Genomic DNA, 16,197 nt, shown 5'->3' with positions numbered 1-16,197 from the left:
TCCACTCACTGAGACGTGGGCTCAGCTCACACCGTGGGACCCTGTGTCTCCCAACCATAGGGACTGCCAACTCTATGCTGTTTTACACAGTTTTACACACATGCACACACACACATGCACATGCATACACACATGCACACATGCACACATACACACATGCACACACACATGCACACTCACATGCACACTCATATGCACACTCACATGCACACACATATGCACATGTGTGCGCACACATGCATACACACATGCACACACATGCACACACACATGCACACACACATGCACACACACACACGTACACACACACACACACACACACCCCTTCAGGTCACTTTGTCCTTTCTGACTCTGTTCCAGGAGCACTACTATGGGCAGAAAAACCCATTTATCCACCTATAGGTTGTGACCCATGTAGCTGGGAACACAGAGACCCTGTTTACCTCTGATGACCCTCCTGCCTTAGGCTACAGGACACACAAGCCATCAAGTCTGGGTCAGGGCTGGGTTGCTTCTGAACTCTCCTTTGCTCTCTGGAGCTTGGGTGGTTCTCATTCCTGGCTACTGCAGCCCCCTCCCCCCCAACCTCCAACTGTTCTACGCAGTCCAGTCCTATCTCCCAGAGGACTCATCACACTGAAGTCCTGCTGGGACCTATGAAGCCCTGAACTGCTTCCTCCTAAACCTAAGCCCTGTAGAATGTGCCCCTGCGTGGAAAGGGTCTTAGCAGCTGTGACTGGGATGGGGGAGAAGCTGCTGGGTAGATATGAGCCCTTAAACTTAGGAATCCTTCCTAGGAGAGACAGAGAAAGGCATCCTGAGGGGAATCCCACAGGGCAACAGTATAGGCTGGGGGAGGGGCAGGGAGCAGCCTTGTGGTTGAGGCTTTCCTGTTGAGACCCCCTTATAATTCACTCCATACGTCTGGACTCCAGAACCACACAGAAATGATCCAGGGTTGTCTTAAGCCTCTTAGGTTAGAACACTTGCTGCAGTGGCCTGAGAAAGTGCCAGAGAGCCCGTCTTGACTGTCCTCTAGCCTTGTCTGCCTTCCTGGAGGCACAGACAGGAAGTGTCTCCTGGTCCATCCTCCAGCCTCACTGCTTCTCTCTCTCACTTCCTCAGTCCTGGCGTTGGTGACTCTGCCATTTCTCAGACCCCAAGTGCACGCCACCTTTGCAGGGGCTGTTCCCTGTTTGGAACGCCCTTCCCTGCACCTTCCCATAGGACCCACCTGCTGTCCTTTACCCTTTGCTCAGATTGCTGTTCCAGCCAGGCCTTTGCTGGTCCCAGCAGTCCCCAAACTCTGCTCTTCTCTGTGACTCTATTGTCATCTGAAACACTAGGAATTTGTATTAAACAACAGCAACCACACTGGGGAGATGGCTCAGTGAGAGAGGCTCGTGCATGAGGACCTGAGTTTGGATCCCCAGAACATGTAAAAGCCAAGCATGGTGTCACATGCCTGTAATATCCGAGGCCTACAGGTTCTGTGGAACCCATTGGCCAGCCAGCCTGGCCAAGTCAGTTAGCTCAGGCTCAGGGAGGGACCCTGATTCAAAAAATAAAGTGGACAGTGACTGGAGAAGACACCTGCTATTGACCTCTGCCCTCCTCACGTGCATGCCCACCCGTGCTCACCCCACACATATGAACATGTACATATACTAAAGTCAAAAGAAGATCACTGTGGGCCTCTGCCTGTTAGATGAGCGCACCAGAGGCCTGGGCACTGCTGACGACCTGTTTTGTCAGAGCTGCAGTGGCTGCTATGGTCAATACTTGTTGGATGACAACTATGGTCATTAGAGGGTAACACTCCTCCCCCCAACACACACACACACACACACACACACACACACACACACACACACGCAGGCATGCACGCGTGCACATAACCAGTCCTTGTTGCTGGAGCCTGTGACTGCACAGGCTATGTGGCAAGGGGAGCTAAGGTTGAAGGTGACGTTGAAAGTCAGTTGTCAGCTGACCTTCAATTAGGGCGGTGCTCCTGGATTGTCTAGGTGAGCTTTATGGGATCACAAGGGCCTTAAAAGGAGCAGAAGAAGACAGAAAGGCTAGAGACATGGCCGATAGATAGGAGAACACAGTAGGTCCAAGCAAGCCAGGCTTGCTCTGCTGACCTCGTATGCACACAGGGGACCCAAGCCTAGACTCAGAGTCCATTAGCAACTCCAGAGGCCTGCCCATGATGCTCTGCCCACAGCCAGCCTGCGCATTAAGATCTAGATCCCTCTAGAAAGAACTCAGTTCACCGGACCTCAGGGGTCTTGGGAAGACATTTGGGAATGATTACCAACTTCTGCTTTGGCACAGGCCCCTGCCACATGGATCCCAGGTTAGACCCATTTCAGAGCTGGAAGGTGGTAACAGTATCCACAGAAGGTACCAAGACTGTGTCATGCCAATTCTCATCTGAGGCAGGATAGACAGACAGAGGAAGGAAGGAAGGAAGGAAGGAAGGAAGGAAGGAAGGAAGGAAGGAAGGAAGGAAGCCTCGAACTCAGCCTGCGCCTAACCCAGTGGCCCATGACCTGTCCTGATCAGGATCAGCCCAGCCTTCCCCAGAGTTTTAGTTTTCTTGTTTGTCAAATGGAAACATCTTTTTGTTGTTGTTGTTGTTGGTTTTTTTTTGTTTGTTTGTTTGTTTTGTTTTGTTTTTTTTCGAGACAGGGTTTCTTTGTGTAGCCCTGGCTGTCCTGGAACTCACTCTGTAGACCAGGCTGGCCTCGAACTCAGAAATCCAGCTGCCTCTGCCTCTGCCTCTCAAGTGCTGGGATTAAAGGCCTGCGCCACCACCGCCCGGCTGGGAACATCTTATAAACACTGAAGAAGCAACCCAGATAGAAGGGATGAGCTCAGGCCATGGGCTCAGTCTGGTCCCCAAGAAGTCTCCAGTCCGTGGCTGCGTTCACTCAGTACCTGCCGCTAAACTGGCCACCGATGGGTGGCGGGGTGATCAAAATGGTCATCAAAATGGTCGCAGCTAAATGTTAAATAAATGCCGAGCACCAGGGCATAGCACGGATTGCAGTGGCCTCAGGGCTGACATTAGAGAGGAGGACAGAGGTGCATACTGTGGGGACGTTTATTATGACTTTTTCCCCTGGGGGAGAAGCGGTGACGGCTAGAAGGGGCTGGTTTTAAAACAATAAAGTCAATTCGCTCTGGTCTGCTTGGATGTTTTGAGATCTTTGAAAGAGATATTGTGTGGCCTCAGGAGGGGTTGGCTGGGACCCAGTCTATTTATCCTGTAAGGAGGGTGTCCTGACCTTCGCTGGCAGCGATGGCCTCTCAGCCTGAACTTGCCAGGTCTGGACAGCAGGGCTACCACCGCCTGAGACCGAGACGAATGCTGGCCAGCTGCTGCCTGGCCCCAGCAGCCTCCGTGGCCCCTCTCGCCTGGGTGGTTTCAATTTCTGCAAAGACTGGGCGTCTCAGGGGTACAGCCCAGGACTCAACCTGTCGCTGCTCGGCAAGAAAACACCAGAAGAGGATGTCGGGGGGTTGACTTGTGTCCCCTGCGAAGACAGATTCAGATCTTAAACTTGGTTACCATTAATGTGATCTCATTTGAAAGTGGCCTTCATGGATGCTGTGAAGTTAAGAGATGGCATGGGAACAAGAAAACTTGGGTGCTGACCCCCAGGAAGGGTGCTGCGGGTAACAGAGTCAGAGATGGGCTGGCATGAATCAAGGACACTGGAAGCCCCCAGAGCTATCAGGGCAGGGGCAGACAGGCACAGATAAAGCCACCTTTACTGTAGACGCTTGGCTGCCAGGAGAACAGAGGCGGTGAACTCACATCATTTTATCCACAGACACAACCCTTCCCTACTGTAAACACAGTGGCCTGTTGATGGCCACCATCCTTCACTGTTTCATTCGGTTCCTGTGGGGACAGTGTCATGGGTACAAGGATGACCCTGGCTCTGAATGGTAAAACCTGGTCCCAGGGGAGTTGAGTCACCGCTGGTGAGGATGGCCCTTTCCCAGCCTCCACCTCCATGTCTGTGAAAGGAAGAGACTGAACTAGATTTCTGAGTTCCAACTTTACATGTCCCTAGGGTCCTCACAATGCCACCGTATTCTCAAATCTATATCATTTAATCTTCACATTTTCTTGGGCCGATGTCCATAAAGCATGTCATTCTAAAGTATAAGGTCATCAATCACCGTGTTTACCCACAGACGGAGAAAATTTCACCTGCCCACTGTGGAATCCACACCATTTGTCCTCAATAATAAACAGAGAAAAAGAAGAAACACACAGAAAACAAACGTTTTCAGTCCTAGCTAGAGACGTTCCCTGCTGAATTCCCCATACCCGGTGTTGTTGCTGTTCTGTTAAAAACAAATATTTGTAGGGATTTAAAAGATACTGAAGGCATACTAGTTCCCAGAAGGGATTTCCAGTCTCACTTTCCAACTGAGTCAGAAAGATCAGGAGAGACTACACAGAGACCGGCTTCCTCAACGTGGGATCTAGTGATGTCTAGTTGTCACTTTTACCTTCGATGCAAATGGATCACTCAGGCAGTGATAGCTGCGGTAACAAACATCCCCAGGAATCGGTTAGGACAGGGGATGGTTAGTTGCCGTAACAAACATCCCCAGGAATCGGTTAGGACAAGGGATGGTTAGCTGCAGTAACAAACATCCCCAGGAATCGGTTAGGACAGAATGATGAGCTGTGGTAACAAGCATTCCCCGAGTCCCTGTGGCTCATACATAACACACACAGATTTATTTTTCCTGCTCTATGCTCACTGGGGGGCTGGCAGGGGCCTCTGTTCATTTGCAGACCTAGTTGACATCTACTAATGGAATGTCCCTAGTTTGAACACTGTCAGAATGAAAAGCAAGGGCCTTCTTGAGGGCCTCATTCTGGCCCTTGAATTCTCCACTCCAACCTCACTGACACACTGACACATGAGAAGCCAGGAGGGTGCTCCTACTCCTGGCTTGTTCAGTATGACTCAGTGGTGGGGATGGCATTGGTGACAACCACAGCTGCTCTCCAGACCTAGTTAACATAGTGTAGGTATTGAGAGCTGGCACACTCAGGTTTGGCACCTGTTTGTATAATTTATTATTATTATTATTATTATTATTATTATTATTATTATTATTATTATTATTGGCATACAGCCAGGCCTGTTTCTGTGTGGTTCAGGCAGAGGTGAGGTACCTCAGAGACTTTCAAAGCCTGAGATGTTTCCTAGTGGGGCCTTTACAGAAAGGATTTGCTGATACCTGTTCTGGGAGACAGCAGCCATCCTTCTAGAAGTGCAGCCCTGGGCCCTGCTATCTTTAGGAGGCCTCTGCACCTTCTCCTTATCCCAGAGGACCATAAGTACCCCCAGCACCCAAGTCCTCAGTCACCACCACAGGGAACTCATACAAAGAATCTGAAGCTCCAGAGCCCCTCAGGCTCCCAGCTGGTGCTCACTGAGTGACCCCAGGTACCATGTCAGATTGCTTTCCTGTTTGTAGCAGTTCAATGTGGTACTGACTACTGTCCTTAAAGGGAAGATTACAAATGCATGCAAATGTACACACACACACACACACACACACACACACACACACACACACACACAGTCCAGTGTCCCCATTTTGCACATGACATTCTAGTACTTTCCAGCAAGAATGTATGTTCTCTTGGTCTGTTCTATCTGGATCTCACTGCCTCTTTCAGACCCTGCCTAGACCCCTTCCCATCTTTCCCTACACACAGCTCTGTAGCTCTGTAACTTAGCAACCCTGGCTGGTCACCTGACACGGAAACTGAGCAGCTGCAGCCTCGGAGAAGTAAATTCCTAGCATCTGGGACTGGAGGACAGGCCCCTCTGCTGGCGCCAAGGTTGGGCTCCCCTGTGGGCTTTTTCATCCCTGTGCCTGTCTTGGTCACAGGGGTGTGTCACAAGGCCAGGAGAGCAGCGGGTGTGGGCTCAGATATGCAGCAGTGACTCTGGCTGTGTCTGTGTCACCTTTCTGAGCAGCCAGACCCAGCAGCTGTAGTTCATGGTAGCAGCAGACACATAACTCCACATAACCACACAGAGAAAGTTCTAGAAAGGCTCACACTGATAACATACAATTTAAAATAAGTATCTGAGCAACTCCAAGCAGTATGAAAAGCCAGTTGGATCTGGGTGGGCAGAATCAGGTTGTCTTCATGGGCACATGAGGTTATCACACGGGACATGGTGCTCGGAGACGGGGGAACTCCCTGTGGTTTCTCAGTGTAGGGTGAGAAGCTCTGTCTAGAGGCAGCTGGCTCTAGTTCCCCTTCATGGCCTGAGCTCTTAGCAGTAAATAAAATCGATTTGTTCCAAGGGTTCATTGTGTACCCCACATCCTGGCTTCAGTCCTGACCATGAGCAATTTCTGAGTGGAGAAGGCAGTTTATAGCCTGTTGTCTGTCTGTCTGTCTGTCTGTCTGTCTGTCTGTCGTCTGTCTGTCAACAGCAGTTTCCTAGGCTGACACAGGCTATGTCTCCCATTCCTGGCTGCTGTGCTTAGGGATCCCATTGGCTCCCTCAGCAGGGGGTTGTCTGCCAGATCCTGAGCTCCTCGCTTGTTCTGGAAGGACTCACCACAGCAGAACCTGTGGCTTCCATGGGTCCCTCCCATCCCTCCACTCCCTGAGCAGGGTCCTTCCCATCCCTCCACTACTGTGGGCTGGAAAGGGACTTTTCTGTCACCTTTGAACAGACTCTAGGTACAGAACTGAGTTCAGGTTCAGCTCTTATTTCTTTGAAATGTCTGAAATAAAAGTGCTAACAGGTAGGCTGGAGAGATGGCTCGGCACTTACAGTACAAGCTACTCTGGCAGAAGACTGGAGTTGGGCTGTCAGTTTCCATATCAGGTGGTTCACAACCACTTCTAACTCCAGGGAATCCAATCGCCTTTTCTGGCCTCTTTTGGCACTGCATCACACACACACACACACACACCCCACACATACACCACACACATGTACTACATATAGGCCACACATACATACACAGACATACACACATGGATACACAGAAACACAGACACATACACAGATACACACAAACACAGACACACACACTGCACACACACAGACACACACACCACACATACCATACACATAACACCCCCACCCCCACACACCACATAACACCACACACACACAACATACATACTACAATACACCACACACACATAACACACACATCACACACACAAAACATACATACCACAATACACAACACACACACACACTACACACACACACACACACACACACTGCCAAATGCAAATAAACTGACTTCCCACTGTCCCTTCATCACACACTGGTCACCTGGTCTCTGAAATACAAACCAAGTCACCTCTGTCTTAGACTCTGATGACTTTTTGAGATCCAGGGGTCAAACCTCAAACTAGGCTCTGCTAAGCCTGGCCTCAACCCTCCCGTCCTCCCAGACCCTGTTCCCTGCTCTCTCAGCCTCTGGACTCCCTCTGATGTGCTGTACCCAGAACTATTGTCACGGTTCGGACAACCCTCTTCCTCCCAGGGTTGTGCTCCATGGAGCACACATGCCTCACAGCTGGAAAGGCTCCTGTCACTTGCTGGCACCCTACTGTTGTGCTCTGAACCCTTTATCCCTGGTTTGTATATTGAGGCTCACTTCTCTCAGGTATTTGGTGAGGAGGACTCTAGGGAAAGACACAAGTGTCATAGGCCATAACCTATGTCCTTATAGGAATGAGATCTTTTCCCGGGCCTGTACAGAGGAAAGACCATGGAACCGCCTGCACAGAGGTGGCTGACTTAACCTGGAAGCGCCTTAGCAGCCGTCAGATATATAACCCTTCCAGGCTTCTGACCATGAGCTAGCAGCAAGGTTCTGTAGTTTAAGTCACCCAGCCTGTGGCCCTGAGTGACTGGATGAACAGAAGGTCACTGGATCCTTCCTGGGATATGAAATCCATACAGCCTTGGCTACAGGCTTAGAGCTGCACAGTATATACCCTATCTGCTGCCACTACACTCGGGGATGTTGGCTGAATGAATGACAGATGGGTTTCCCCGTACCACACCCATCTCTCTTCACGCCTGCAGCTGCCTCTGTAGAAGGGAATGATGCAGGGGTGGTATGGGACCCTGCAGGAGCACTTGGAAGGGACTTTAATTGGCAATGCTGCAGAACCTATAGGACATAGGGGCTAGCTGGAGGGAGGGACTTACCAAAATGTTTGTTACAAGAAGGGGGTATTGGGTGGGACAGGGATAAGAGTCACTCATGTCTAGTCCAGGGTAACAATTGGTTCTCTACTGACACATGTGACCTGGGCTTTTCTGATCTCTGTATCCAGCATTGGGAGTGATTCCATCAACACCCACAGGGACAGCGATGACATGATGCCATGGGCCTCTGTCTCTACTGGCTTTCTGCATAACCAGCAGACCCGCAGTGGCACCATAAGCCTCAGACCGACCATTTTACCTTAAGAACCTCTCTGAAAAATGTCAGAAGAGGAATATGGTTTCTGACCCCCCCCCCCTCCCCAGAGTAACAGAAACTGTCCCTGGCACTCTGGTCATCTGCTTGCTATGCCCTGGCTAGGAAACCTACTGTCTTGGTGAGTCAGTCTGCCACAATGTGAAACCACAGATGGAGTGGCTTCTCACTGTAGGCCTGGCTTTGGGAAGGCCGAGATCAGGGGTCCAGGGGCCTGGTGAGGATGCTCTGCTGACTACAGACAAACACCATCTCCACACACCCTCACCCAGCTATTCCACGGAGGGCATTGTGGTAGGTGAGAGAGCATGGCACCTCTTCTTGAATGGACACTGGTCCCATCTCCACAACTGCAGCTTGAGGGTCTCATCTTACTGTAGGTGTGCCCTTTCCACAAGGCCTGTCTCCAGATATCTCCCTTTAGGGCAAGCCCTTCCACACACACAAGGATGGGAGGACACAGCTCAGTCCATAGCATGTACAATGACCTGATCACATCCTCTGGCATTAGCTGGCCAAGAGCTGGCTTTTCTACTTCTCTTAAAAGTTGGGTGTGCTTGTGCTTGGAGGATGGTACGGTAGGGAAAGTGCCTGCTGCACAAGGACCTGGGTTCAGATCCTGGAACCCCCAGAGATTCTATGGGAGGCATAGACGAGAGCTTACTCTCACGGGCTAGGTCCATTATACACAGTGGTTAACAACAACACATTATGTCTTCAGTAAGGTGAGGGATAGGGCTGAAACTAGAGGTTGTTCAGGGACTTCCACATGCATGCTATGATGTGACACACACAAAGACATGAACACAAAAGATAAAGAAGAGAAGAAGGTGGTAGAGGAGAAGGAAGGGGAGGAGGAAGAGGAGGAGGAAGAGGAGGAGGAGGAAGAGGAAGAGGCAGCAGCAGCTGTGTTTGGTGCTACAGGATTATAATTCTAGTTGTTTGGGAGGCTGAGGCAGGAGAATCATGAATTTAAGGCCCTTAAATGAGATCTTGTCTCTAAATAAAAATTTATTTTTAATAAAGGGTTTCAGGTAGAACTCAGCGGCCGAGCCTGTGCTTAGATCCACAAGGCCTTGGGTTCAGTTCTCTGTGCCACAGACAAAACCCCACCTCTGTCAGAGTTGGCTTGCCTAAGTAGCAATGCTGACACTGTAATTCATCAAGATTAAACAGGGTTGAAAAACCACCTCTTCCACCATCCTGGCCACATCTCAAGTGCCTGGCAGTCCCGTTGCTAGTGACCACTGTAGTGGAGCAGTACTGTACTGTGAGTTGTTAACTGTTCCCCAGGCAAACCTTTCATCCCGCCTCTGTCTGCCCCCTCCTTCACCTGGTGGCTTTGGAGGGTTGCCACCAATCAAATTCTGTGTATAAACAGAGAGAACCCAGTCCCTTGACCTCCATGTATCCTAAAAATGGAAGACACTAGCCAGGTACAGGACAGAGAGCTGGGCAACCTGTGAAGGTGACCACCAGGGGAAGGTGGGGCTGGGGCCAGAGAGACACGTGTTGGAACCTCAGAGCTTTGTGGTGTGCAGAGCTGCTGATTCACACCTGGAAACCTGACTTCGGGCCAGCAGGGCTCGGCTGCCAAGCCTGGCTCCTGGGTAGATCAGGCTGACTTCACCTGCTCAGAACTAGCTGGGCCAGGGAAGCCTACTATTGCCACTACCAAGGTGAGACAGAACCTTGTCCACTTGGCTAGGAAGGGAAGGGGGAAAATGGGACCCAGCCTTGGCTTATGACCACCTGTCTTCAAGGTTCCCCAGAACAGGCTTTCCCATCTGCCTGCACTGCACCTGCCTGCACTACACCTGCTGGCACTGCACCTGCCCACACTGCACCTGTCCATTCTGCACCTGTTCTCACTGCACCTGTTGCCACTACACCTGCCTTCACTGCACTGTCCTCACTGCGTCTGCCTACACTGCACTTGTCCCCACTGCACCTGTTCACATTGCACCTGTCCACATTGTACCTGTCCATACTGCACCTGTCCCCACTGCACCTGTCCTCACTGCACCTGCCCACATTGCACCTGTCCATACTGCAACTGCCTGCACTACACCTGTCCACACTGCACCCTGGCTACCAGTTGGCTTGTGATTGGCTTTCATTTCTGCTCCAGGGTCTTGTGGTTCTTCAGAAAACATGGACTCAAATTACAAGATGGGACAGGAAGGCCACCCTGGTGCACCCCTGTCTAACTTCTCAAGAGCTTCTTAAAACACCATTAAACCCAGCCATCAATAGGGCAGCCTGTCCTCAGACATGGCTACTGGGCTGGGGACATGGCCCAGTCAGGGAGCCACTTTCTTGCAAGTGTGAAAGCCTGAGTTGGATCCCAGCACCAACCAAAAAGGCTGAGAGTTTGCCTGTAATGGTAGCACTGGAAGTGGACACCTGTGGGGCCCAGTGGCCAGCTAGACTGTCCAAACTGGCAAGTTCCACATTCACTGAAAGACTGTCCCAAAAAGCAAGGCAGGGAACAAGAGATGAAGACACTCAAGGCTGACCTCTGGTATCTACACAGGCCCACATGTGTATAATCCCCTGGGCCTTCTGACATGTGCACATACACAACAAGTACACACACACACACACACACACACACACACACAATCATTTTGATCGATAGGACAGCTGTGTGTGCATCGTGGCAACAAGGTCAAGAAGAGGCTCAAAGGTTGGTGAGAATAAGACTCCTCACAACATTGAGTAAGGCCAGACAAGGGAGAGGAAGGGCCCAGAGTGCACATAACAGCATCCATGCCTGCAAAGCTGGCAGCATTCATGATGAGAAAAATGACAAATGACCCTTCCCAGTATGCATGACTGATGAGCAGGGAGCATGTGTCCTTCTGGCTGGCAGAATTTGAAAACGCCATTTCCCAGGTGTTGGGCATCAGGCAATCAGGGCAGTGATCCCAGTTAGACCCGAAACAAGTGGTGCACGATGGGCACCAGGCTGGAGCCGTGCCTGCAGGAAGCATTGCGGCTCAGATGTAAAGGGTGGAGGGCCAGCAGGTGAGGGCTGGGCTGAGAGCTCGGGAGACTCCTCAGATATGCTCGCCCCAGAGGCTACTTTTAGGGGAGACCCATGGGTGTGAGGAAACTACCTAGGTGAAGAGGTAGAAACAGCTTCCAGAGCTTCCCTTGAGTGGGACTCCTGATTCCCCCACCAGAGAGAGACAGAGAGAGAGAGAGAGAGAGAGAGAGAGAGAGAGAGAGAGAGAGAGAGAGAGAGAGAGAGCTACTATTGACAGGCATTGGGTAGAATGTTCTGGAAGGCTGGCCTCAGTGGAGCAAACATGCTGGTCTCAAACTTGCTATACAGCTCAAGCTGACCTTGAACTTCTGATCCTCCTGCCTCCATCTCCCAAGTGCCAGGATTACCGGTGTGAGCCCCCATGTCCAGGTTATGTCAAGCTAAGGATGGAGCCCAGGGTGTCTGACATCTTAGGCAATCACTCCTCAGTCACAACATCTATCTCTTTTGAGTCAAGGTCTCTCCCAAGAGAGAACTGGAACTCACTTGGGTAGGCTAGGCTGGCTGGCCAGGGAACCCCAGAGATCCACTTGGCTCTGCCTCCTCAGTGCTGAATTTTAATGTGAGTTCTTGGGGCGGGGATCGAACTCATGCCCTCAAGCATGTGAGGCAATCACTGTGTCAACCAAGCTGTCTTCCCAGCACAGAGAATTCTTCGAAAAAGTACTAGATGAAAGCTATGAACCCATAGACTGAGGAAACACGGTGAACTTGGGGCAGAGTCGAGAAGGGAGCTGTGCCCATGAGCATACAGCAAGTCTGCAGTGCAGAGAGACTCAAGTGCAAGGGTGACTCCATCACCTGGCCGCTGTCATGGTAACAGATTGCTTATAGTGTTTATGTCTGCATAAGAGGTTCTGTGTGGGTTCGCAGGCACTCTAGAGAGGTCTGAGGTTTGGATGCTGAGTGGGTGTAGGGCCAGGATGGGGGAAGATGTCTATAGATATTTGAATATTTAACCTCCCCAAATTAATGTGAAGGAGAGACTACTGGATCCTGTATTTATTCCTGTGATTACTAAAAGAATCTACTGGAGGGAGGGATGTCTTTCTTTTTTGTCTCCTATACCAGGAATTGAGCCTAGGACCTCATGTGTGATGGTCAAGTGCTCTAACGCTGAGCCACAGCCCTCAGAGGTATGGGGTGTGTTTTTGGGGTGCTGTAAACATTTGTGGAGGTTGCACAGTTACATAAATGCACTGGACTAAACACTGTCAGAGGATAAAGCTTATGGTGAGTGAATTACAGTTCAGCAAGCAATAAATGAATTAAAACATATAAACCTGCTAAGAACAAAGACCAGGGGCTGCAGAGATGGCTCAGCGGTTAAGAGCACTCACTGGCTGCTCTTCCAGAGGTCCTGAGTTCAATTCCCAGCAACCACATGGTGGCCCTCAACCATCTGTAATGAGATCCGATGCCCTCTTCTGGTGTGTCTGAAGACACCAACAGTGTACTCATATAAATGAAGTAAATAAATCTTTAAAAAAAGGAACAAAGACTACATTTGGTTACAACCCAGTTTGAGTGGCCGCTGTCAGGGAAAGTACAGTTGCTGGATATGGGACAGGAGGAAGGTGAAGGGGAGACATTGGCTTCCTCAATGCTTGACACTCTGCTGCAATGTCTGCTTATCAGTCTGTAGAGTGGGACAATGGCCCTATTTCTGCCCTGTGTGCTTTTACGAAACTACGGATTTTAGTAAGGAGCCCCTGCTTCGCATGACAGTTTGATGCTGAGATGTTAGCTCACTGACATTCTCCAGCCCTGCTCGGCCATTCCAGCTTTTCCCTTACACCTTTCTCTCTCCACAGAATTAAGTTCCATAACTATTTGAAGTTCACAAGTCATTTGAGAGTTTATCTCTTCTCTGGAACAACTCAGGGCAGGCACACGGGCCCAGGTGTGGGCCCTGTGTGTTTGTGTTTGAAAATGAAGAAGCCTGGCCCTCCCACCAGCCATCAGGGTCCGGCTCAGAGAAAGCTAGCAGGAAGTCCAGCCCAGCCACACATGGCAGCCATGAAGACCACAAGAAAATAGCACACACCATTCCCAGGCATAAGCAGGAAAGGTGTTTGTTATGAAAGGCTCGTGGGGATTGAGGTGGGGTGGGGTACAAGCCCGAGTCTTTTTTCTTCTGCCAAGAGTCACTTTCTAAATGGGACAGGATCTTGTGGGCTATGTACTTAGGCTAGAGAATGTCGGGCCACATAGCATTGATCAGGTCACATGACCTTGCTCAAGTTACCAATTCTCATACAGTGCCCTGGGTTCTCTGCCGTGTGTGTGTGTGTGTGTGTGTGTGTGTGTGTGTGTGTGTGTGTATGTATGTATGTGACAATGTCTTTGTCATAGGGCAGATATGTCCATGCACACACACAGACCCTCCCCCCCCCCCCACACCTATCATGACACCCTAAGTATCTCCACAGTCTTGGCCATGATCTGTAACTGTTCTCCTGTGTGAATTACTGTCCAGCTCTCCCATGAGGGTTCTCTTGGTCACTGCTGCCTCCTCACCCTCTGCTAGCATTCGAGTGAACCACGGTGGGAAGAACCTCCAGGTAGGTCGCATGATTCACAGCTGGGGTAAGGATGGACAGTATCCCCTGGTCAGCCCCGTCAGTGACCGAAGCCCAGGTCAGCAAGTGTGGCTTCTATCTGAGAAGCTAAGGATTGGCCCCAGTGCAAGCTCAAGTTCACAGACTCAGAGAGCCTTTACTGCCAAGAATGGTCCCCTTTCTCACTGGCTTTCAGGAATGGATCCAGCAACTGTCACCCTACAGGGGTACTTAGAAAGGTCACTGGAAGGATGTCAGGGATGATATCAGAAGCAGAGGAGGAAGGAGATGTAGTTAAGGTCAAGGGTTTGGGGTAGAGGCTGAGGGATGGGATACCACCCCAAGGAGACATGCTAGTTCCCACTGAACTTGAGGTAGATCTAAAGTTCTGTCCTGACACTGGCCAAACTGGTCGTTCCCTTGACCCTTCAGTTTCTTCTTCTGTGAAGTGAGTGCCTCAAGTCTTCAGAGAGTGGTAATGACTGTGTGGTACCCTGACTTGGCAACCACTGGGTGCTGAGACAAGGCTCCTGGTGGGATCATCTTCCTGCCTGTGACCAACCACTCCCCACTCACCTTCTCCACAGACTCTGAAGATATTTGTATAGCTCTTATTGAAACAAACAAAACACAGACGACAGAGTGGCCACACTTCCCAGTAGCCATTTTAAACAAGAGCATGTTCACCCTTGAGCCCACCCAGTCCCCATCCTGTTTTTCCTGGTGCTTTTTTTTTTTTTTTTGTCCCGGATGGCTTATAGGGAAAGCAGCAGGGTGGGAGGATCCCAGAGCCACTGCCACGATCCCCTGCTCTGTGTATCAGAGCAAATGCCCCAAATGCCACCTGGCATCAAGCAGAGCAGGAGCCTGGGGAGGGGCAGAGAGGGGGAAATGAGTCTGGGAAGCCCAGTAGATGCATTTCCACTCACGTGGGGGTTGTAGGAGAGCCTACAACCTGGACCAGAGTCTGCTTTCCTGTGTGTCTATTATTCCCTGGATGGACATTCTGGTCTTATCAATGGACTTACTTGACCAATCACACTTAGAACGCAAGTCAACATGGCTGCATAGACTCAGGTTCCTACGCTCTCTGAGGATCCCTTCTCAGGGACTCTCTCAGTCTGTCCCGTGACACCATCTCTGTTCTGTTCCTTAAACAATGACATATTTTTGCCACATGTCATTTGTATCGCTCATTCCGTCTGCTTGAGATGATCTTACTGGGTGCGCACCTAGCTAGTGCTACCTCACCCTTGTCTTTGTCCAGTGTCACACTCTGCCCTGGCATCTCAGCTGTTTGTCGGCGGTGTGTCAATACTATGCTGCTTCATTGTGCTCGGCTTTTGGCAGCCTACCTGGTTATATGCTGGCGTGTGTATCCTCTGTCTCTGACAGGGCCATGGGATTTCCCCCCCAGGGCAGAACTTGCATTTTGGCCACTGCTTAAGATGGGGCTTGGCAATCAGTAAGCACTATGGAAGTCTGTGGAGTGGGTGAGTGGATGGATGGACGTCTACCCTGGGGTGCCCCAGGCAGTGGCAGGGAGGGCTGAGCCGCACACTCACTGTGCACTGGGTAGGTGTAAGGGCTCTGTCCAGCAGGCGCGGTGCTGAAGCTCGGTCCGTAGCTCAGGAACCCGCTCTGGCTGGGGGAATGATTCAAACTGTCTTCTGTCTTGATGCCTAGGAAGGAAGCAGAGGCAACAAAATTACGTGATTAGAACCCTTCCCTGCCATCCACAGAAGAGCCACTGAACCAATACAGTGTTTCTATCAGCTTCTAAACCAGAAGTCACTGGAGGGCTAAAGTCAGCTTGTGTATTCTCTCTCACTCTCTTTCTCTCTCTGTCTCTCTCTCTCTGTCTCTCTCTCTCTGTCTCTCTCTCTCTGTCTCTCTCTCTCTCTCTCTCTTTCTCTCTCTCTCTCCCCTGGTCTCTGTCTGTGTATGTGACAGGGTCTCATGTTTCTCTCTCTCTCACTCTCTCTCTCTCTCTCTCTCTCTCTCTCTCTCTCTGTGTGTGTGTGTGTGTGTGTGCGCGCGCGAGAGAGAGAGACAGGGTCTCAT

General features: G+C 50.7%; 1 protein-coding gene across 2 annotated transcripts in view; it reads right to left on the bottom strand.

Moving 5' to 3' along the window:
* The window catches only part of Eya2 (EYA transcriptional coactivator and phosphatase 2), a 164,492-nt gene that overhangs the window by 66,763 nt on the left and 81,532 nt on the right, over window positions 1-16,197 (bottom strand). For both annotated transcript variants that reach the window (XM_034496514.2, XM_076930237.1), the window contains exon 5: window positions 15,699-15,815. In XM_034496514.2, the coding sequence (XP_034352405.1) occupies window positions 15,699-15,815 (117 nt within the window). The remainder of the gene's footprint in view (window positions 1-15,698; window positions 15,816-16,197) is intronic.

The sequence above is a fragment of the Arvicanthis niloticus genome, chromosome 2 (genome assembly GCF_011762505.2).
Source record: "Arvicanthis niloticus isolate mArvNil1 chromosome 2, mArvNil1.pat.X, whole genome shotgun sequence".
NCBI lineage: Eukaryota > Metazoa > Chordata > Mammalia > Rodentia > Muridae > Arvicanthis > Arvicanthis niloticus.
This window is presented reverse-complemented; position numbering and strand designations above follow the sequence as displayed.